The sequence below is a fragment of the Cupressus sempervirens genome, chromosome 4 (assembly GCF_028749045.1).
Source record: "Cupressus sempervirens isolate cs-2001-9-10 chromosome 4, ASM2874904v1, whole genome shotgun sequence".
NCBI lineage: Eukaryota > Viridiplantae > Streptophyta > Pinopsida > Cupressales > Cupressaceae > Cupressus > Cupressus sempervirens.
In genome coordinates this window covers 343,373,165-343,398,324 of record NC_143121.1, presented here as the reverse complement: position 1 = coordinate 343,398,324, position 25,160 = coordinate 343,373,165, and the positions used below count along the sequence as shown (strand labels likewise).

At 36.8% G+C, this 25,160-nt stretch overlaps 1 protein-coding gene across 3 annotated transcripts in view; it reads right to left on the bottom strand.

Moving 5' to 3' along the window:
* Positions 1 to 24,017, bottom strand: part of LOC149561434 (CRS2-associated factor 2, chloroplastic-like) — a 69,495-nt gene extending 45,478 nt beyond the window's left edge. For 2 of the 3 annotated variants that reach the window (XR_016363818.1, XM_089825148.1), the window contains exon 1: positions 23,077 to 24,016. Coding sequence is in view for 1 of the 3 variants with exons in the window: in XM_089825148.1 (XP_089681274.1) it covers positions 23,077 to 23,746 (670 nt within the window). In the remaining 2 variants the exon portion in view is untranslated. Of the gene's footprint in view, positions 1 to 23,076 lie in introns of all 3 variants that reach the window. The other variant, XR_016363819.1, reaches the window with a different exon arrangement.
* Positions 24,018 to 25,160: the final 1,143 nt, after the last annotated feature.

Sequence of the window (25,160 nt, the reverse complement as noted above, 5' to 3'; positions counted from 1 at the left end):
GAATTTGTATGGTAGCAAAAATAAATTCCTCCCATACAAATCCCAGACATAGTCAATTAAATATTGTTTTTCAAAGAGGCCACTTGCATATTTAAACATTTGAATAAATCAAACACTCAAGTAGAAAATATAAATCAATTGTAAAATGAAAAGGGAGAGAACTTCTTTTACAGCAATATATTTAAAACAATAAAAAAAATCAAGTTGAGGGAGTGGGATGTGACCTATGTGGGGCCCACACCCCACTCTCCTCTCTCCTCCAAAGTTCACGCTGACTTTTGAATACATGAGTTTGGCATTCATGTTAACCTTGTTAAACCTTGCTAAGGGGATCATTTAAGTTGGTGGGGCCACCAACTCCCCCCTAACTCCCTTCTCATGCATTTCCATGCATTAACAGGGCTTGCACTAAGGAGTTAATGTCAAATAAAAAAAAGCTTTGTAAAGGAAAAGACTTGGTGATGGGACCCTTGGTTGGGTGGGTCCCAAACACCCCCCAACCCTCCTCTTACTTTCCCAAGCACTCCAATCTTCTCACCCATGCATTGGAGTAAACTTTAATGCCCCCAACTCTCTTTCCTTGCAGCCCATGCGTACTCCAAGGTCTATGCGTGTGCCCCAAGGGGCTGACCTTGCTGCAGACCTTGGGGTGGGGCTTAGGTGTAAGGACCACTTGTGACAAGTGGGCAAGTGGGATAGAGATAGGGGAGGTTAATAGGGTCTAGGGTAGACTTAGGTAGTTGTTAGTAGTTAATTTTGTAATTAGCTCTTTATTAATGTGTTAATTAGTGGTTAGAAGGGAACTTTATTAGTATTAAGTATATTAGTAGTAAGGTGAGATTGAGTAGGATATGTTTGTTAGTAATTAGTGTTTAACTAGTAATGTTAGATATTAGTTGATTGTCTTAGCTAGTGATTCACACGTTTAGTTTGTAACTGTAGTTAGTGGTTATATTGTAGAGTAAGTTGTTATTAGATTACTATTTAAAAGGTTTTATGATTTTACATGTCATAAGTATTGAGTGAGTTAAAGAAGTTGATGGTGTTATTTTGAAATCATGATAACATAGGTAGAGTGATAGTAATTAGGGATTGGATTTAATTCTTTTATTTTATAAATATTTAGAAGTGTATTCTTTTAGTAAGTTAGGATATTGGAATATGTTTAGATTATATTGGTAACTATTACATGTTGATAGTGCAGTAATGTTTCTTTTGGTGTTAGAAAAATGTATGTAAAATATTTTGTTATGCACACTTGAACTTAACCTTTTAAATGATAACTTAGTAGATCGAACATTGTAGAATGAAATTGAATCTAAATATTCCCCACCTTATATGGTGTACCTATTATTCACGACCTAATAGTTAATCAATCAAACCTTATCAACCTGGGATCAAGTTTTCCTATAACGACAACATTGTCGCCTTTCAAACTTAGTAAAGTATGTCTTCAAATCGACCTTGAATCATAGAGAAATGTTAATCGAATTCATTAGTATGTTTAAACCTAGAAGCGAGAACAATCCATTCATATGTACCTTAACTTCACCTTGTTACTATCACCTTGAATGTTAATGCAAATCTACATCTTAAACCTAAACACTAGTAAACTAGTCATGCAACCTCGATGCTGAAAACTTATAAAATTTGTCATACCATTATCTTATTTGCAACTCCTTCAATGTTAGTTTGTAGACAACTTAGTTATTATCATTTTTTTAAATTTAAAAATTGTTGATGTGTTTTTGCCCTAATTTTTCGGGCAAGACACTAGTTGCCTAATTTATGTTGAGTCAAGGAAATTAAACATCCACAATTTCTTTCATTCAAGTGAATTATTTCTAAACAACATTAAAAAAATCTACTCCAAGTGAGGGATTGAAGAAACCATGCAACACTACAAAGAAACATTAAATAATCCACCATGAAGACCAAAAATGAATCATTGATCACTTCGATAGCATTTTAGCAACAATTTGATCAAGGCTCTCCCTCAACTAATCTAATCTAATCTAATCTCTCCTCTAAAGGAATCTACAATCTAACCCCTTACCAATGAAGAGGCCTTGACCTTCTATAGTTGTTCAATTACAAAGGAGGGACAAGATCAATTCAAGATCAAGGGCTAAGATTTACCCTCTAGAAACCCTAATAAGGGTTTTCCATATTGTCAACCAATTACATGAAGCACAACCTTGTGGGTTAATCAGAAAATTACAATCATTTTGAAAGCCAATGAGAAAATTGTAAACTTTGCATGATGTGAGTGAAACATGTGTAACTAGAATTTCCTAATTGAGAAAACAAGTGGGTGCCACCTCCTCATCCGTATCTTGTAAACTTGATCTCTCTTTGTGATCAAGATATATCAGTTGATACTCACTGTTGCCAAGCCTTCAATAGTGATTGCATATGCCCAAATCGCTTCACCTTCTCAAATCTTCATCATCTTTTTTCTAGGGAATTTTTGCATTGCTATGACTTGAACTTGGTTGTAAACTTGAACCTTCACTTGAACTTGTCCTTGTGATAATTTGATTTAAATATTCCTTCCCACTTGAAGTCCTCGATCATGATCCTCTTGCATGAAGTATCCACTCGGAGTCTCGAATATCCTCCTTCAGCAACTCACCTTGCAAAATAAGAGGGGAAAAAACATTAAGCTCATGGAATGACAAGAAAACATGTAAGAAATTACAGCAATATAAAACAAAATGGATTTTCTCAAGGGTTCCTTCAAGTTTAAACCATTCCCTCATTCTCTTGCAAATCTTGATTTCTAATTTTGGTAAAATGATCTGTGTTCTTGCAATCTGAAATAAATACTTCAAAAATATGGACTCTAAATGAGTTTTTGGGTGTAAGAATATTCCCAGATTTTGTTCTTACTACCCTCATCTCATATTTTTTTGGAGGAAAACTGCCTTTATGCACAAAAATTACTGCATCTTGAAGCTGAATTCACTGCCTATTAGGGAGAGCTTCATTGTCTTCTTGCAGTTATGAAATTGATTTTAATTTGGTGTCAACATGATTTTGCCTTTCCTACTTATATAGGTAAATGAGATTTGAAAAGGCACAACAATCTATGCAGACCGGCTTGGTCTTATCAAACCAGTAGGAAGCATTTAAAGTAAATTACTAGAAGCTCCTTAGGTTGACCAATGGTGAGGGGAGAGTGATATTTTAAATGTTTATTCTTCCCTTGATTAAAATCTCTGTTCCTCGAGGACACATTTCCCCCCAAAAAAGCCAACGTTTCTTCAAGGACGAGGACATCCCTGTCTTGGGGACTTCACTGGGGACTTGCATCCGTCCCAATATTTCAACACACAAAAATTTTTAAAAATAAACAAAAATGTCACTCTTGCCATCCCTATTTGTCGTCCCCCCCACCCGGTTCCCAAAATTGGCAAAAAAAATTGCTGTCCCGGAAACCTGTCCCACTATCCCCTACTGTCCCCGTCCTAGAAACTTGGGGGAAGATAGATTAAAATCATTGTCATCTCAAATACTTAGGCTGAGTCTTCTTGGGTGGAAATTTCATATGCATGAGGATTTTATCCTCGGGGATGGAGGACTCCCTGAGGAGTTGCTATATTTACATGCTTTGATCAAGCCTTCAGCATTTCTTCTTCTCTCACAATGACATCAATCCCTCTAATCATTATTCAAGGTGGAAATGGGAATACTTCAAGGGTTTTTTTGCGATCTTTTTGGGTGGAGGTGGACAAGGATTTTGTAATCCTCTAGGGTGGCAGAATTCCACCACTCCCAAGGATGTTCTCCATTTAATTTTCATACTTAAAACTCTACTTGTAATGTCCCTTTTTAGGACTGTACTTAATTTGCTTAATGATTCATCGAACTCAGTAAATTCTATATATTTTTCCTCAAGCCTCTCTTTTGCTCTCTTTTTTGTAGATGTCATCACTGGTGAGTGGTTGCCAACAATCACATTCTTTCAAGTAAAAATTAATCTAATTATTATAGTTAAGATTTAATTAACTCATATTCTATAATATATATTATATCTATTATCAATAATATCATATAATTTTTAAATACATTATTACTTATTTTATATTTCTATATTTTTATTATATTCATGTGTCCATTAAATATAATATACCTATTATATTAATAATGTAGATAATAGAATAATTTGGTCATTATTTGTTTGATGTATTATGAATGTTAATTTATATTAATTTTATTATTATTATTATGCATATCATAAGATTATTGTATTAGTAAATATATATTATCCAATAATAATATATTATCATTATACAAATTTTTAAATTTAAATATATCCATTGGTATATATTAAAGATATTTTACATTATTGATCTATTTATTATAAATAATATTTATATTTTAAAATAGATGATAATATTTATATTATCTCAATAATCTAATATTGATAATTAATTCTTATTTCCTATTAAAACCTATTTTGGAATTGGGGACATCACAGTCCTCCCCTCTCAAATTTTGCTTGTCCTCAAGCAAAGATAATTAATACAAATATTTCCATGTAAAGTTAATGTCCATAAAAATATGATGTAACAAAACATAAAGCATACACAGATTATATATATTGATGCATAAATACACAAAGTAGACACATGAATACATGAAGACACAATGTGGACAGATGATGCATGAAGACACTAAGCATAAATTGTGTAAACACATAATGCACACATTATGCAATTCCTTGATTAAGTCTTGTAATTTGCAATTGTCATGGTTAGGATTTACAATATTTACTTCCTTATTGTACTTGATTGTGAACTCTGCAGCCACAAAATCATTAGTATATATATACATACGTACAAATTTCAAAGAAACGTGTGTTATGATAAATTAGGTTCAAGCTAATTCCATACTAAGCCCAAGAGCAGAACTTTGACCCACTTGGCCTCGATGGTAGGTGTTAGGCATCCACATGAGGTGGCCTACTTAGCAAGATGCTTGCTTTCTTCCATATTTATACTTTATCCCGATCTAAGTCCAAGGGCGGGACTTTGACCCCTTGGCCTTGATGGCAGGTGTTAGGAATCCATCAAGGTGATCTACTTAGATAATCATTATATCCTTCTTTAGTTTGTCCAATCTAAGCCCAAGGGTGAGACTTTGATCCCCTTGGCCTTGATGGCAGGTATTAGGCATCCCTTAAGGTGGTCTACTCAGATTCCTTCTAAGTTTGGAGGAAGGACTACAATAGGGTTATCTGTTACCCAACCCCCTTGGCCCCATGTCATATGGAGTGGTGTGCCTAGTGGGCCTCACCGTTCCCCCTTATTGTAACTACCTCCCTCTGATCATTACTCCCAAGATAGTGCCTTTGTATGATGTAACCTAGGCCCATTCCACTGGAGGCCTTACATACTACCCTTGTATGATGTAGCTCATGCCCATTCCACCATAGGCCTTACCTAGTACCCTTGTATGATGTAGCTCATGCCCATTCCACCACCGACCTTACCTAGTGCCCTTGTATAATGCAGCTCATGTCCATTCCATTGCAGGCCTTACCTAGTGCCCTTGTATGATGTAGCTCATGCCCATTCCACTGCAGGCCTCACCTAGTGCCTTTGTATGATGCAGCATAGTCCATTCCATCATAGGCCTTACCTATCTTGTGAAGACATGATCTAATGCAGTAAACGTATATAGTCCTTTCTTTTTGCATTTGATCCACTTTGAATCTTCCTCTAGTTTAATCCGCAACAAAAAAATTCAATCTTAAGATGAGAATCTCAATACATATAAATAATATTATTTTAAAATATAAATGAAATTCCTCTTAAATTTCTAGAGATAAATTGGAAGACAAACTTATTTTGATTTAAGTCAAATGAGAACTCCATTTTTATGTCATCAGATGAAAGAGGTACTGTCATCATCCTATGTCGATGTCTGCACAAATGCAATGGATATCAAAAGTGAAAATAAAATCTCGAAGGGGAGGAAGCATGGAAGTGACAGCGACAGTATGGAAGAGAATGGGGAAGAATCCAAAACAATCCAAGCATTAAGGAGGGAAATGATGCAAATAATGAAGGCGATGACCACTAGAAAGGAACGCACAAAAGGAGAGGAACTCTGGTGCACAGACTGTCAAATGGAAGGACACAATAAAACCAATTGCCCAAAGAAGGCAATCTATGATATATGTTAGGTATTAGGACATTTCATCAAGGAATGCCCTTATAACTTGAAGGCAAGGGATGCCCAGCAATTCTTCACTCAAGGTGGTCAATCTACACCACCATCTACACCCCTAAGGAACACAAATATAGGCATCACCAAGAGGATATCGTAACACTCGACGGGGAAGTAATAATAATAGCAATTCTAATACACACTGGAGCCGCATCCAGTATGACACCAAGGGATGCCCTACGATCAAATGCAAGAGATGTAAGGAGTGGGGTCATTTTTTCTCATGACTAACAAAGTGGAGGACAAAGTGGAAAGATGCTATGCAAATGGTGTAGACCTGGCAATCATGAGGATGTTGATTGTCCTAGACAGAAGAGCATGAAAATGCTTGATATCTCAGAACCAAGGAGGGAAGTCCTAGCTATTACAAGGACCCAGGCCAAAAAACTCACTTATCCTGATGCAAGTACGAAAAAAGAGAAATTTAAAGAGGCAAGGAGAGATATCCAAGAGGCCATGACAAAAGGGCAGGCGAGTACCCCCAATCCCCTTCCTCTAAGATCAACATCGGAAACCAATATTAGACTACAAGTGTTACAAGCCACCATTCCAGTGAACGTAACAGATTTTTTAGAAACCTTAACTCAATTGAGGGTGGCTATAACGCAAGATGTAACATCCAGATTTTTCCAGGTCTAAATTAACATCTAACATAAGCATAGAATACAGTTCTAACTTCGATTTCATAAGAAGGTAGTTACATCATTCATGTTCAAGTGAAGAAGATTTACCGTTAAAGTCAGTTAAACAAAAATTTCTTAACTAAATACTTGACATACCTTTTAATGAAATTACTTCAAAAATTGAAATCACATACCTCGGAAAACTGAGACTGAAAATCATCTAAGTATGCTTCTGCAACCACTCGGGTTAGTCCACAAATACTTTAACAATTTCTCAAAATCGACTGCTATCTCAAAAATCATTTGATGATTACAACTATAATTTAAATTAGGGCATCACATATCATCTTACAAATTAGGGCATCGATTACCATCAATTTATTTAGGGCTTCTAATACCACTTCACCACTTAGGGCTTCCGCGACCACGGAATTCAATTAGGGCATTCGTGAGGATAAATTCTATCTAGGGTTTCTGCGACGACAGACTCAATTTAGGGCTTTTGATACCACGGATTCGATTAGGGCTTCCAAAACCACTATATCATTTAAGGTTCCAGCTATCACACAATTCAATTAGGGCTTCGGTTTTCTTTTCCTTCTGATTGCTTATCTGTGACGGTTTCTCAAGATTAGATAATTACTTATATTCAATATTCATATAAATGAAAACGATTCACAAACCAATCCAGGTGTAAAATAATGATAACAATAAACTTAACTCAATTCAATCTTACCTCTTTATAATCAAAATGATAATACTTGTTTGCTGCTAAACAATCGAATGCATAGCTTACTTATGTCGACATCTTGAGTGAGGTGAAACATTGTCAGGGGCTTAACCACCCAACCTCAGACCACATAATATCCCCACACAATCTCCAATGAGAAAGGCCCTCCCTACCCGGAATTGACAGGGAACATCTTACCATCCACTGAACTTCAAGATATAAACACGCCATACGACTTGGCAGTAGGAGATCACAATAGCAAGAATGTGCATGAGCTATTAATTCATATTTAATTGATAACATTGAAATGTCATAACTGATTACTTTTTCATGTTGTTGTAGATTTCCTTTCTCTCACCTCGGTTCCAGGTATTCAGGATTTCTTAGAGCAAACGGCTCCATTTATTCATCCATCACTTCATATTCTATGATTATGTTCTTAAGAGTTCTCAAATTGTCAACATTCTTGTAATTCTTTTTAATAGGTTCATCTATATCTCCTCACCATAATCAAGCCATCTGGCTGGTGACTTCTTGGTGCCTAAACAATGTCAATTATCCTTATTGTTAAGTCTTGTACCTTATTCACCTTATTCTAGCTCTCAGCCTGGTGAATTTCCTTGGTACTCCGTTTTGATATTCAATTCAAATTAAAACAATATTTCATACTGTATTATAACTTTTATCATAGAAGAAGATCATTCAAAGACTTACTAATTATTTCATGTAGCTCTACATATTCAGACAAATATAATTGTGAAGGAATAAGAAATTCAGACTTGTAACTCAAAGTCATATCTAATTTGGATGTATTCTGATTTAATCACATTTATCTGAGTTTAAAGCATGGTTCTACAAATGGTGTAAACACATTTATCCTTTCCTATCATACTTACATTGGAAGTTAGCTTATCTCAGTTATAATCATTATTTTATTTTGTATATTAAATTTGATCATGGAGGAAAAAGCCATTCAAGAAAGATTTACAGCATTATTGCATGTTCTGATATATATAATGATACAGATTCAAAATGTAATTCATTGTGGCAGTCGATTGATCTTACATGCATAAAATGCACTATGGCAGACGGCTTCAACTATTATTTCCTATTATTTAAAAGTCAGATTGAATATGGATTTTATATGCATAAATCGGGTTTTCCTAATACATGGGGAAGAACGATACACAAATATATAACAGGAGCAAATTATATATTTATTTGCTTTGATTCAGTTCTTATGTAAACTCAGCAATCTTATTGAAAATGAAAATAACATAAATCAAACCTTACGTGACTTCTTTTCTCACTGCACTCTGGAAGGCCGACACCTGAGAAAGACTGCCTAACCGGCTCTGAAAAACCATGCCTGAGATCCTTAGTGTATGGTTCTGGTTTTGAATCGTTCAAAAAGAAATAACTTCTATCCTAAAGAAATTCGAAATTCTGGAACTAATAACCCGGCCAGAGATGTAAGGAAGAAATCGTAGGCTGAGGTGAAACCAAGATACGACAATGATTGCATAAATAGAGTTGAGCCAACCATACAGCTACCCAGCAGTTACAAAGATCATTCGAAACATTAAACAATCGGCTAAAGGAAAAGAAAGAAGGAAAGAAGGTAAAAGGTTTTAACAAGTTATTTTTAATTATTAAAATCTTATAAGTAACATCACTTAATAAGAGCCCGACTCTATAGCTATCATCCATTACAAGAAACTATACAAATTCCAAAGAAGTCTAAAAGAATTTTAAAAATAAATACTATTAAACATGTTAAACAATAATCGATTGAAAACAAGAATAATAAAGAAGAAAATAGAATTAAAATTCAAAGATTATAATAATATAATTATTATAATCCGAACATTATTATAAAATACAACTTTTAAATTATTAAATGATAATGGTGCCAAATCATGGTTATATTTAAATGAATATTTATAAACAATTATTAAAGATACTACGACAAACGATAATTAAAAACTCTTTAAGATACGTTTTATATTTTAACTCAATTATTTTATTTTAAATTATTTATTTAAATAACTCATGCAATTCCACGGGTGTATCCTGTTTCAAATCGCTAGGTCCTTTACCCGTCTGCCAGTGATGGTGATGCCCTACCTAATTCTTTTCTGACAATGCTTCCACCCCTTCGACATGCTCCCTGTAAGGAATTCCTCTGTAATTAAATTATATATTATAAATAATCATATCAATTAACCTTTCATCTTAATTCCATGAATTCACGATTAACGATCAACTAACATGTCATCTTCACTTGAAATCATAACGACTAACTATCTTACCATTTTGCCAGATTATATCAAATTAAACTGCCAACTGACTTCATGTGAACCTCAACGTCTATATTTCAAGCTAGGTCAAAAATTGGGATGTAACACAAGACAAGAGTGATAAGGAGGAGAAACCCAAGGGGCGAGAGAAGGACGAAGCAAAGGGAGAATAGGACACCAGTACTCTATTCATCGTAGGGGTAGGGAGGACAAAATAATGGGTTGTAAGTTAACAAACACTATTGTGTATGGAGGATCAAATGTTAACATCCTTCTTGAAGAAAATTGGAAGGCCCTCGAAAAACCAACCCTTTGGCTGCCCACATTCCAATTGGTAGGGGTTAACCAACATGGATCAAGCCCATTGGAACATTGATTGGTACGTAATAATTCTCCCAAGACTTCATGGTTAGTTCTTTAGAAAAGAAAAGGTATGATGCACTGTTGGGGAGAAGTTGGCTTGTTACAACCAAAGCACATCATAATTGGAAAAAGAATACTCTTTCCATTGAAGCAAATGGACGGAAGTCTGTAATTGATCTTTCAAACAAAATAGTGAGTCAAGAGATGGCCTTTGATTCAGAAGGAGAAGAATGGGACAAAGATGGAGTAGAAGTTGGTGAAGAAGGCATATTATGGTTGGGGAATTGCTCAGAAGACGAAACGAGCTCCCTTAACGGGTTGTTTCATTGGAAAATGGGAGATTATGAGGTCTTTCAACCAGAATGTAATATGTTGCAAATTCAAGAAACAGAACTTGAGGAAAAGTACCCAAGACACTACGAGGAATACAAGGAAGGTACGACCAAACTTGATGACACCTTGACTCACAAATTTGAGGACAAAGAAATTAAATACGAAGAACCTAAACTAAGAATAATGAATCTAGGGGAGGAAGATCGTGCCAAGGAGATTCTCGTTGGTGACAACTTGGACCCAGTGTTAAAAGAAACAACATTCAAACTTTTTTGGGAGTTTAATGACATGTTCGCATGGACGTATAAGGACCTAAAAGGAGTACCACCAAAACTATGCATCCATAAAATACCCATCATACCAAGAGCTAGATTGATATGTAAAAGACCCTAATGAATGAATAGAAACTATGCCACTAGAGTACAGGAGGAGATTGCCAAGATGTTGGATATTGACATCATTTTTTTAAGGTGTAAACCAGTGAATGGGTCTTGCCTATAGTCATACCCTTAAAAAGGAGGGTAATCAGATCTAGGTTTGCGTAGTTGTCATATGTCTGAACATAGTAACTATGAAGGATCCCTTTCGAATTTCATTCTCAAATAGTATTCTAAAAGAAGTGGCAGGCCATGAAATATACTCCTTCATGGATGGATTTTTGGGTTATAACCAAATTAGCATAGTTAAAGAAGACATGTTGAAAACCACGTTTGTAGTGGAAGATGAAGTTTATGCGTACAACTAGATGTCATTTGGACTATGTAATGCACTAGCCACCTTCCAAAGGATTATACTCCATATCTTTGATGGGATATCTGTGAGGAGCTTCAAAGCCTTTGTAGATGACTAGTCAATCTATAGTGGAAAAGAACACCATTTGAAATCCCTCGGGGAATGCATGAGAAATTCCGACAAGTGAGATTGGCTCTAAATCAAAGAAATGTAGGTATATGGTTCCGTAGGTCTAGCTCCTTGGTCACGTAGTATCCAAGGAAGGAGTGAAAACAGATCTCGAAAAGATCAATGTTATCATTCATATGTAAAGGTCTACAAATGTAATTGGCATCAAATCATTCTTGGGGCATGTTAGATACTACAAGAGGTTCATAAAAGGATTTGCGGAGGTGCCCCTACCTTTGGAGAAGCTAACCAAAAAGGGAGAACTATTTTCTTGGCAAATGGAACAAGAGGAGGCATTCCAAGAACTGAAGTCAAGACTAGTAGGAGCACCTGTCTTGGTGTATCTAGATTGGAATAAGGAATTCCATGTTCACGTGGATGCGTCTAACTACAATAGGAGCCACACTAGCCCAGACAGGTCAAGAGGGATTGGACCATCCAGTGTACTTCGCAAGCCAGCTACTTTCAAAAGCCAAACAAAACTATAGCACAACAAAGAAAGAAGCACTAGGCATGGTTAATGTCATTCATAAATTTGGAAATTATTCACTAGCCACACCATTCACAATTTTTGTTGATCATCAAGCTCTAAGGTACTTGGTAAACTAGTCTATTATACAAGGGTAAGTAGGTGGATAATCTTCCTCCAAGAGTTTACTTTTAAAATCATAGTATATCACAGAAAGAACCATTTGATTGTAGATCAATTGTCTTAGATACAGTTAGGAGAACTTGTAGAGGAGGGAGTGGATGAGGATTTTTCGAACACACATTTGTTCTAGATTGCAATACTACCTCATTGGTATAAAGGAATTGGCCAGTATTTATCAACTTCTACTTTCCCAAGGGATATGCTAGTCAGTGAAAGGAGGAGGATTACGTTGAAAAGTAAGACATTTCAACTTATCAACCAATGTACTATGCGAATGCGTAATGGAGGAGGAGATTCCAAGAGTACTTAGGGAATCCCATGAAGGAATTGCAGGAGGCCATATGGGACCTAATGCTACAACATGCAAAATGTTATTAGCAAGACTATGGTGGCCTACGTTACATACAAATGCCCGAGAATGGGTATTAAATAGTAACACATGCCAAAGGGCAGGTAAACCCTTAAAAAGGGACTTCATGCCTCTTTTTCCATCACAACTGCAAGAGATATTCAAAAGGTGGGGATTGGATTGTGTAGAATCCCTAACAATGAGCAACATGAATAGATGCAAATATGCAATAGTGGCCATATAGTATCTCACAAAATGGGTGGAGGTGAAGGCTCTTTCCGACAACACAAGTACTGCTACATTCTTGTATGAACAAATAGTAACTCGATTTGGCATGCCTCTTCAAATAACAAGTGACAGAGGAGTACATTTTGTAAATCAAGTGATTCAAACGATGACAATTGAGTTCAAGATCTTTTGTACACTTTCCAGTCCATACTATCCTTTGACCAACGGTCAAGCAGAGGACACAATCAAAGTATTGGTATCCATTATGTACAAGACATGTGGGGTGGAACATGATGATTGGAAGGAAAGGTTGCATGTCGTGTTATGGGTGTAGTAGACCACTTAGAAAGTCGGTACAAGGAAAACTCCATTTCAGTTAATGTATAGAGAAGAGGTTGTAATGCTAGCAAAATACACAATTCCTAGTCTAAGGGGGCGCAATTGAACAAAGACTAGGAGATACAGAAAGCCTAACGGAGAGGTTCAACACTCTAATGAAGTTGGATGAAAGGAAAATGACAACACAATGAGCTACCGAGGTAGCATAAAAGGAAAGGAAAATCTAGCACAAAAAACATTTGAAGAGAATGAATTGTACAGGGACAACTAGTACTTAAATATAATGGTAAGAATGAGATACAACTAGAAAAATTTAAGGTTCGCTGTCTAGGACCTTATGAAATAAGAGAAGTTGGAGCATACAAAGCAATAAAACTATCCACTATGGACAATAATCCTTTGAAAGACCCTGTAAATGGATCAAAGTTGAAGATTTATAAAGAAAGAAAAGAGACTCTGTATAAATTTACTAGAAATAAATGGGGGATAGAAAAGATGCTTTTCTATAAAGTGGGAAAATTGTTTGAGGAAAATAAAAGGAAGAATTGAAAAAAAAACAAAAACAAAAACAGAAAATATCAAAAACAGTAACAAAAGAAATGGAAGGCAATGGACAAAGGAAATGGTTGAAACTTATAAATTCAGCAGAAAGTACAAAGACAAGAAATTAAAGGGAACCATATGGGCAAAAATAAAGGCAGAAGGAGACGTGGACAAGAATTTTGTACAACATACGAAGACCATTGTACACAAAAGGGGCAAGGATTGGGTATGGCAAATGACTATACAGTATCTGAAAAAATGAAGGACATGGTTGCATTGTTGTTCAAGAGTCACCATACAAGGACAGAAAACCACCATATGACATACGACTAACGGAAGGAGAAAAAGACAGTGGCTTAGCATGGCACCATACAAGTCTGACATTGCTTGGAAAGGAAGAGGATGACCGTACGAGAAGAAGGTGTACAGTTACACAAGATGCAAGACTGTAGAAAGAGGCACGCAACAATTAAAAGGACACATGGAGAACAATCATTTGCAAGTGACAAGAATAATTGAAAAGAAAAAAATAACTATTTAATCAATTCAACATGGTAAAGACCAGTATGGGCAATCCCAGTAAGGGCACAATAACAGATTCTGGAAGCGACAACATGCTATAGGCAAAGAATATGGCCTCTACCAAGAAAAGGGGGAAAAAGAAGGGCAGTGAGAAGACTACAACCGCAAATGTTACATTTAAGAGTCTATCTGGAAGCGAGTGTTGAACCTGGTGGGAGAATGCTGAAGAGAATCATATCCTAAAGGAGGCATCATGAAAAGAAGAGGTAGATAGAATTATTTTTATGCACGTGCTTTATTCAAAGGAATTTGATCCTATACTTGAACAATGATTGTTGGGTATGATAAGAAAGGTCACAAGTCTATAATCCAAAACTTTCAGCAGAGTATTACAATTTCTTATTCTACAAAAGAGTGAGTAAGGTATTTGGGGTTCCCAACCAAGGGAAAGATCCGGCAAAAGATCCAACTAAAATGACAACAAAAGAAAAGCATAAATGGCTTGGACTAATATGCAGGGATCATCTTATAGACAGGGAGTGGGAGAGCACTCTTGGTAAAAGAAACAGTTGGGGCTTGAAAAAAACTTTCATAGCTAATGGAGAATGGAGGTGCATTGTAGACTTGGTCAACTGTAAGCTCTCAGGATGGATCTGAACCTCTGACCTAGCTACATAGATGTTTCCCCTAGTGAATGGATTGAACGTGGGAAGGGTAATAAATTGGGCCCTTCTCTCTAAACGATTGAAGGAATTTTTGGAGCTAAGGCATAAAACCTTCTACATGCCGCATCATGCCATAGTCGTGTTGGAAACTCTCTACACAAAGGTTGCTCCAGAGCATTGGATGACTTTTATCCTTGCAAATATAGGGGAGCCCTACAAGCCCATAATGACATATTGGCTGCACATAGACACATTTGGAGTGGGAAGTGGTGAACCTTGGAACAAATGGGTTAAATAGGAAGTTTCCATCTAGATATAAAGCACAGTGGAAGAAGGAAGTTCAGATGATGATGGAGCAGGAGGTGACGATACAAGTATGGAGGATTCATCTTCAAGTTCCCATGAAAATGAGTTTTGTTTGCCAAACAACACTTTTCGAGGAACACCTAGGGAAGTCATGTCCCACCAGTTGAAGGACCTTTGCCAAGAGTTGTACCGCAACAGGCTGAAATCCAAAGGGAGCAACACGTTGAACACCGAGAAGAGGAAAAGACTGTACGAGTATGGAAGTATAGGAAGCCCATACGACTGGAATGTAGGAGGATGGACAGGACACATATCATAATCGTACGCTAGAAGTGGGCAATCGTATGCCAACAAGGGACATTCGTATGCTAGTATACGACTGTATGACCGAAACACAAGACTGTATGGAGAAAGAAAATCGTACAGGAGACATGATCCAAGAGACCCGTATGGAGGACAAAATCCAAGAGGCGCATATAGAGGACAGAACCTAGAAGGCCCATACAAATGAGATAAACAAAGAAACTTGTACTGGAAGTCATACGAAAACAGAAGCCACCCGTACAATGTCAATAGGGGGAAATGAAGGAACTCATACAGAGGAAGGAAGTCATACAGTATGGGCATTCCCAAACTGGGGGCTAAACAAGTATCATTTCCAACATCTCAATTGTCGTCAGTGGCAAACTTAGTTCCAACCAAAGAACCAAAAGTCAGAATTGGATCGGAATCAGCTAGGCTGACTCGACTCATGAATCGGCCATGAATTGCCTACAAATTGCCTACAAATCGGCAAAGTGAGAAAAAACTTAAAATTTAGAGATTTTAAAGATTCAAAAAAAAAATTCATGCACCCTTTATTGAATATAACTTAAACACACTATAACATCATCAAATAAAAGCTAAAGCCTAACATAAACAATAAATCCATCACATGCATAAAAAAATTGATGATTTTTGGGGTCAATTTTGCCATTTTTCGGAGGATTTTAGGTGTTTTTGGCAATTTTTGGAGAAATTGCCCAAACTAGCAATTCATATAAATTCAAGGCTAAAAAACGCCACTCTGATTCAACCAGTCAGCAAAAATCAGCTAGGCCAAGCTGAATCACCTAAACCGGATGAATTGCAGCAATTTTTGTCACTATGGTTCCAACAAATCAAATAACTCAAGCTAAAGTGGTAGATCTTCAACCCCACAAGAAGGCACCACACACTATCAAGATCACCACCCCTCGAGGAGTAGAGGTGGCTAAACAATTGCATTGATAATCATGCTGACTGAGACTAGGAGAACGGAGAAGCATATCACTGGAAGCAGAAAGTGAGCACACAGAAGGGATGACTGAAAAGAAGGTACTTTCCTTACGAGAGAAACCTGGAAAGTTCTTGATAGAATTACAATAGATCACATAGGCTACCTAGGAAGCCGTATAGAGCACATAGGAGTCTAATGTGGACACAATAGTGAAGGCAGAAGAATCACTCTTGACATTTATACAGGGTGGATGTCATGAAGAGTGGACCACTCTGATGGAAGGAGGAATTGGGAAGGAAGAGGGAACAGAGAAGTGGAAGACATCTCACATTATGGAGACACAAGCAGGGCAGCAGCTCCTTATACAAATGCTGGAACAGATGGAGGGTGTGTTTAGGACAACCTTTCTAGAGCTCCTGCAAGCAAAAAAGGAGGTAACAGAAAACACAAAAGAATGGACACTCCTGGAGGCAAAGATGCATAAGTCTGAGGACGAATGGGAGATGGAGAAAGTGACTCAGGCAGAGAAGTTAGCACTGGCAGAAAAGGATCAGATGGATGCACTGTGACTACTTCAAACAACACGGGCCAAACAACTAGCAGTGGACCGAGACTTGCAGATCTTAAGGCAGCACCATACCTCTAGTTTAGGGACGTCTTCCCACCCTACTTCATAGAAGTGTGGATTTGTTTGTTAGTTTTGTTTAGTCATTTGGAAGACGACTTCTTTTGGGGGGGGGATAGTGTAGAGTCATAGTAAAACATTAGTATAATATAGTCTTGATTAAGAATTTTTAGTGAGGGGTTCGAGCAGTTAGGCATAGCGAAGGGATGTGTCAGTTGGTACTCTTAACCAACCATGGATGTATTTAAGGACTTGTGAACATGAAAGATGTATACACCATTTTGGTGATGAATAAAGAATACTGCTTTGCCTTCGCATTCATACGGTATTAGTTATGTTATTCATTGGTAGTAGTTTTGTTATATGTTTCTGTTGAACTTGATATTGAATATTGATAGATTAAATTCATGTTCTGGTAATTTTCTGTAAAACCTATCTACAACCACACACAAATTTGTGACATTCATCATTAATTTGCATTTCTGTTCTTTTTCTATTTTTTTTCACTCCTTTCATTGTTTTTTCTCCATTTTTTTTCATTTTTATATGATTTTTAACAAAAAAATATTAATCTGTATTTTAGTTAGAGGAAATCAGGGTTGTAAAAAGGAAGATGTGCTTTCAGGTTGTTTGAAAAAGCATGAGATTGACTTAGATATAAGAAACCTGGCCATGTGAAGGAGGCATCTGAAAATCACATGAATGAATAGAAGAAACCTCTATTGTTCATAGACAGCAATCAAATATCAAGTGTAAGCAGTCCTAGAAAACTTGCAATTGTTTCTTGTTTTAACCATTTAAAGATATGGATGCAAAACTGTTATGGTTTTTGCCATTTAAAGATATGGATGCAAAACTGTTATGGTTTCTTTGTTTTTATAGCTACTTCAACATGATTTCTTGTTTCGATGAATTGTGTGGAATATGTCATCAGAATTTTGTAAAGAGCAACATCTTGCTTAGGCCTATGATCTATCTATTGTTGAAACTTGGAAGCATCGGATATTACTGTTATGTTTTGGCATTACAATTGTTTGCAACAACTAATATTGATGGTCGCATTAAGAAGGCATATTACACTATGGTTGGCTTTATGCTCTAAAGGAATGAGATTGCAGCAGTTATGAATGCTATTTGAAACTATTCTAAGTGCATTATAGGTCTTTAAAGACTTTAACATTAAATTCACTTCGTCTAACTTTTGTCTACATGAAAGTAAATATAGCAAATGTTACAATGCTAATTACAAGGCTGTGATTGATAACAATTTGAAATGTGGGTATGAAGGATGCTTGATCAGCTTCCACAGACTAATTCAATGAGAGGGGCCCCAAAGAGAGGAGCACTATATTCACCCACTTCAACATGTGAATACTTGAGCATGTGGATCCCTATGAGCAGAGTCTGTTTGATCTGTAGTTTTCCATTTCTCGTGTGGATGACGTGATGGATCTCATCATGCTCACCCTGACCTCTATATTCTCAAGGGATGCCATGGCAGAGCCCAAAACAAATATTGAAGTTCTTGTGATATTTTTTAAGCTTTGTATTTGAAGTCATAAAGGTGTGATTGTGTATCATGGAAGTATTGAAAACAAAGAAAGGAAATTTATAATTTTTCAAATATTTCTATAATAATTTGGATGCACTATTGGTGGAAAGTGACATCCAAAAAGATCTAAAGTTCTTTTGTTTAAGTGGGGAGAACAAAATGAAACACATGGAACTCAACAAGAACTTAATTAATGGAGATGACAACTGATCGAAACCATTCATCAATGCAACAAGAATAAAGTTTCTATTTCAGTACTAAAGTGGGGTGTCAGCTATCGATTAGTGCAATGACATAGAATGATAGTGTAAAATATAGGAAGTTAACATTTTAATGTGAAAAAGACAACAAAAATAGAATGGAAATGAGAGAAAAGGTGAAGGCAAGTGCGAGAAGAGGAGTAACCAGTTCTAGAATCCTGAAATCTACCAATAGAAATGATGATTTAGAGGATGGTGACTTGGGACATGGTGATGGTGACTCAAGTGAAGGAGGTCCTCTTGTGGTTTCTTCTGAACTGGCCATTACCGCATGTGGGGATGCTCTCCGTGGGCTTAATAATGGTGGTCCTGCTTCCCCTCCCATTCCTGGTGTGCAGCACGCTGCTGTTGGCATCTTTGTTGACCCTTTTGGTTGCACTAGTGGTCCCACTGCTTTCCTGGATGAAACTAGTGCAATTGGAGCTGAAGTTGTCCATGGTGAGGGAATAGTGCTCCCCTCTGGATGTGTGCAGCACCCTGCTGATCGCATCCCTGCTGACCCTTTATGCTGCACTACTGGTTCCACTGCTTTCCCAGCTGTAGCTAGTGCAATTGAAGCTGAAGTGGTCGATGGTGAGGGAATGATGCAGGAGGATGTTCCCTTGGTGCTTTGCATCTCTAGGTCCTTATCTCAGATGGTGGTGGTGGTTTGTTCCAAAACTTTCGATGTTGGTTCTGGGGCAGATTATGGTGTTACTGGTGAAACTGCTGCTCATGAAGCTCTGCTTGCTAGTGATATGGTTGGTAGAGAGGATGGGGTTTTGTGGGAACAGGAAAATGGTTTTCCTTCTTCCTCGTCTTCTTTTGATCTCTCACCTTTTGATGGGGATTATCTGGATGAAGAGGATGAGCTCCTTCTGAAGATCCTCTTGGATGCTCACTTAAAGATGAATAAGATGCTTGAGGCGATGGGTAGTAATCTATTTTATATGTGAAAAGGGTTTCTCCTCCCTACTGCTGGTCCTTTGTCTTCCTTCTTGAAACAAGAAAATTCCAGGTTTGCCAAAACCCTCGTATCCTTTTAAGGATGACAGAGATTTTCAATCTGAGGATATTAAGGATGTTGTTTCTCATTCTGACAAGCTGGAGGAATGTGTTGACAATGCTACTCAGGAGGTTATTTCTCCTCTGAAGTGTATAAAGACTGATAAGAGTTCTTTTGTTCCTACTGTTGCTGATTCTTTGATTTCTATTCTTGAGTCGACCGCTGTTGTGAGTTCAGTTTCCCTGTGGCTGCTACTTCTTCATGGTTGATTATTGTTCTTGACCCAACCCCTGATGTTAGCTCTGTTTCCCCTCTGACTGATGCTTCTTCTCAGTTGGCCAATGTTTCTAATCTTAATGCTAAGGGTGTGGAGGAAGTCTAATACGCTGGGAGTTCTACTACAGGTATTCTCCTGTAGATCTTGAGGATGCATGGATTGACATTGATGTTCCTGACTCTATTCTTTCTGATTTGTCCCGACTCTATTCTTTCTGATTTGTCCAATCGGCTTAGGAACACACTTCTTGGGAAAGCCTGTGGAAAGCAGCTCAATATTGATACAGTTAGAAGATAGATACTTCGGGTTTGGAAAACTAGCAGGTAGGTCAGGGTATCAGCTACGTTGAATGGTTTTTTACCTTTTATCATTTTCCTGCCAAGAGGATATCTCTAGGAATCTTCATGAAGGACCCTGATTTCTGGGTCTTGATGGTCTTAGTCTTCAAATTTGATCTTTAGGTTTCAAACCACTTGCCAAAATATATAAGTTTCCTATTTGGGCTCATCTACCAGGGTTATCCTTGAAATTTTGGAATTAAAAGGTCTTCATCATTATTACTAAATCTTTTGAGGAATATTGTGCTACTGATAAGATCAATAAATTTACAAGGAGGTGGTTATTTGTTAGACTATGTGTGTTTGTGGACAAACACGAGAAGCTCCCCAATCAGATTACCTTGCCTTCAAAATTTGGTACTTAGGTGCAGCAGATAGACTATGAGATTGTCCTCTGATCTGCCACTACTGTGGTACTGTGGGTCATACCTCTGGTATCTGTTTGAAAAATAAATAAATAATACTTTGTTTGGAAGAAGGATTTATCATATCCTAAGACAGATTCCCTTATTAACCTTAAGGAGGTCTAGAAATTAGCTATCAAAGGTAAATCTCAGCTGGACTGTAATGATTTTGGGCTGGTTGATGGTTCTGTCAGTGATTCAACGACTCCTTGTTTCAAAAAAAATATAGATCTCTGGAGAAGGATCCTTGTTTTGAGATTAAGAAAAGTACTATAGATCTTGTTTTGAGATTAAGAAAAGTTATATAGATCATTTTTTTAAGACACCTTGGCTTAGGGTGGACTGTTTGTTTTTTGTTAAGTCCTTGTCCTTTGTAGTTTTGTATAGCTCCTCTTGTTGTTCATTGGTGTCTGGCAGTGCTTCAAGCTTTATCCTATGCTCTGTTCAAGATTTAAAGCCCTTTCAAAACCCTTCTTATCTTAATAAAAAATGTACTAATGTTAGTTTTTTAGTTAGCTATTAGGTAGTTGTAGGTTTTATTGCCATATAATGCCATTGAAATACAATTATAAAAGTATTGAAGATGAATGATTAATTTGTGTATTGGAGTCTTCGGCTCTTTATTCCTCAATTTTAATGGCATTAGGACTCGAGGCACAACTAGCAGCCAAGGCAATGACTATTGGCAACAAAACCTCTTGCTATTAAAATTGATTCTATGCATATTGGTTTTTCTCTTGTGGTAAAGTTTATGTGACAGATGCATTAGGTAGAGGTGACCAGTGCCTTTTCCTTAAGGAAATCATTAGAATGAGATGCCTATAATGCGAAGAGAAGCAAGCTCTTCATTTCATTGACCTTAATAGATGTCTGTTAAGTAATAACGTCAATTAGAGAATACAGATAAAAAAATTCTGATTTTAGTTTTATTTTTTAACGTCAATTAGAGAATACAGATTAAAAAATTCTGATTTTAGTTTTATTTTTTAGATGTTGCAAATTGGATCATTCAATTTGCAATACTTAATTCATAGCTTTTTGAGGTCATGACTTTTGGACTAATATATCCCTGGCGTTCAAGAATAGTAACCAGCCAAGAGAAACTTTGATGTTGACCTATGTGTGACTTTATTTTATGTTACCACATGGATAGGTGTCTACACCATATTAGTCTAAAGACATCATCACAAATATTATTGACCAAGGGTCGATGCCACTATATACATGGAATTGTACACAACTTATTATATTTGACTCATTCCTGGCCAGATCTTCCGTGCATGGGAGATTTTACAAAAATTTAATTCAAACACATAAAATTTTGAAAAGGGGGCTTGAAAAGCACTAAAAATGGTGCACAACAATATCCTACACGACAATTCAGACATGAAAATACCCTTATAGGCCAAATGGGGAATTACATATATTTGAGAGGACATTGTGTTTCTTCTATTGTGTGATTGATTGAAGTTTTATAAAGAAACGCAGGGATATGTTAATATTATGTGACATTTTTTTTCATGTGTACTTTTTAAAAGTCAAGCGATAGAATTATTCAAGCTGAATGTGAACCTGTCCAACAAGGTCTCGTGCTAGTTCATGTGGAGCACAACTAAGATAATGGCCCAGTGGGACCTCGATGGTGGTCCTTGCATAGAATTCAATTCCTCTTGATAGGATGCATATAACTATGGAATTCATGTTCTATTAGTTTCTTAAAATCATTTATCTATAAATTTCGGCCATTGCATTGAAGTGGCAAACTATGAGCACTTGTGATCTGTATTCTACATTGCTAACTCAACATCACCATAAGGATTCTCTGGAAATCAGACCAGAAACAGTGACTTATAATTCTTAAAAAGTATTTCCTCAGTTTTACAGTGAATCCCATTTTCCGATTCCTCCTCCCAGGTTCGAATTTTGCTATCCAAACTACATATAATAGAAAGGGAACCTGAAAGCCTCTAAAAACATATACCGACAGAATAATCTAGAGATGTAAATAATCTCAAGGCCATTGTTTAAATTATACGACATGTCTAAAAAGGAATCTGGAAATCCTCAAAAGCATACAAGATAATCCAGAAATGAAAAACTTTCAAGGCCAAGTCGGTATTAATTTTTTGAAATGAAATCCTTCAAAAAAAAAGCCTGACAAGTTCAGAAAGCATAGACCAATATTATTTTGCAGACTAAGGAGTAAGTACACCCAAGCTCTAAGTTGCTAACTGGGTATCGTGCCCTTACTTCTACCAGCAAATTAAGCCAAAAAAAAGACACATACCCAGATTAATTTGGCGGTTGCTGCGCACACAAGCATTAACAAGCTCCTTAATCTCTTCTTCAGAAAGAGGCTTCCCCAAAATCTGGTCTCTACTGATACGAGTAGCATTAGTCCCATCAAAAACAGGCTGCTGAAACCGAGGAACCCCTTGCTTCGGAGGCTGAGGAAACATATTTTTGGTTTTCTTCTTGCTCTGAGCCAGAGGGGGTCCTCCAGTCCATGGCCTCGGCATTGTAGTAGGTCCAAAAGGAACAAAAGGGGGCTCTCTCAGTGCAACGGGCTTGATCTTGGGTGTCTCTGAATAACTGAATTGGAATTCAAATGGGGCACCAGGGACTTTGTACGCAATTCCATTGTCCCCGACACAGATTCCCCCTTCTCCACCATCCTTATCGTTGTCTATTTGCGTAATCGAGTATCGTTTCTTCCTCTTATTTTCTTCTTCCTTCACTTTGACAATGCCACTGGATTTTAAAGGCAGCTGATAGTGTGAATTATAGTGAAAGGACTTCAAGGCTCTCTCACCATTTCTGAAAATTTTACTTCTATCAGCATTGACATTTTCATGTGTAGCGTCTTCCTTTTTCTCCTTGGAAACATATGGTCCTCTGTTGATGTTTTTGGTGGTGCTGTTGTAGACATTGCAGACTGAAAATCTTCTTACAGCCATGTTCCTCTTTCTCTGCTGTGAATCAAATCATGCACATTATCTCCAATTAAAAAATATCTATACTCGGCAATCCTATAATAACGGAGTCATTTTGTCATTTGTAACATTGATTCACAATTCATTTCGAAATCTTAGCTTGCCGTTCACCCTGTGCGGCAAAAATTACCGGTATATCAACTCTTGGTAAAAAGTGGAAAAGATGAGACCCTGTTGAGGAGAAAGTTTTAAAGCTGCTCAGATTCGTCCTGTGATATGTCGTCCTTAGACGAAGAATTACACTTGAACAAATGTAGGCCAAGTTTAGTATTTGTTTTTGTAATTTAAAAATATAATGGATATAATTTTTTTTTGTTGAAAAATGATTATGTTAAGTTGTATTTTGGGATTAACAATTCAATTAAATTTATGTTATTAATATATTTTCAAATAATAGTTCATATTGGAATTGATCACAAGTTGTGGGTAAATCTATGTGGTCTCGTATTTCTTTCTCTTATTGAGGATTATTCTGTAACACTCACTTGGGGGTGATGTGAATTGCAACATGATCACAAAGATTAGTATTGTCACGCAATGAACGATAAATGGTTGCTCTACAACTAGGGGAATAGGTCCAGTAGCCATTAGGAGGTCCAATGACTGTGATAGAGAAGATGTCATATATACCCCCTAATAGTCGATCACACATGTACTAATAGTCAATCATTTTTTTAGATTTTTTGGTTTGTGATTGACCCATTTGTGCAACACTATTGGGACATTTCATAATGACTACTGGGACATTTTACCACAAAAACTGATGTTTTAGGTGAGCAACTATAGGGGGGTGGACATACAAGTATCGCACGAGGGTTTTAAAATGGCACTTTTTGACCACTTCGTACTCTATGGCCTCTATGGAGAGATCTGTAAATCCTCAAACATCAAAACCTTAGATTTAAGCTCTTGAGTCACCTACGGAGGTATACCAAAAAAATTGGCATAATTCGACTTGTGATTTAAGAGATCTAGGTGCAAGAAGTTAGCTTGGGTTGTTACTGGGTCTCTTCCCCTAGGTATGCTTTGTGGAGGTGAAAGGCCACCTCATCTGCCTCGATGTCCATATCGAATTGTCATGTTGATGTGCCTTTTGTGAACTTGGTCATTTGTGTGGTTTTTTGTGCTTTTGCTTGGGTTTCCCATTGTTCCTTATATTTGTTTGAGGGATTGTTCTGGTCTATTTTTTTTCTTGCTTCTCATGTGTGTGATACAAGAGCAAAGGCTTTGAAACAAACAAAACACATAGAGGTTCAAGACAATCTTCAATCTAGTTCACCCTATGATCTGAAAATAATTTTCTTTAATAACTCATGCAAATTAAAGAGTAAGACCTTTCCATTGGAGGAGATTTAGATAACATCATTATTTAACTTCT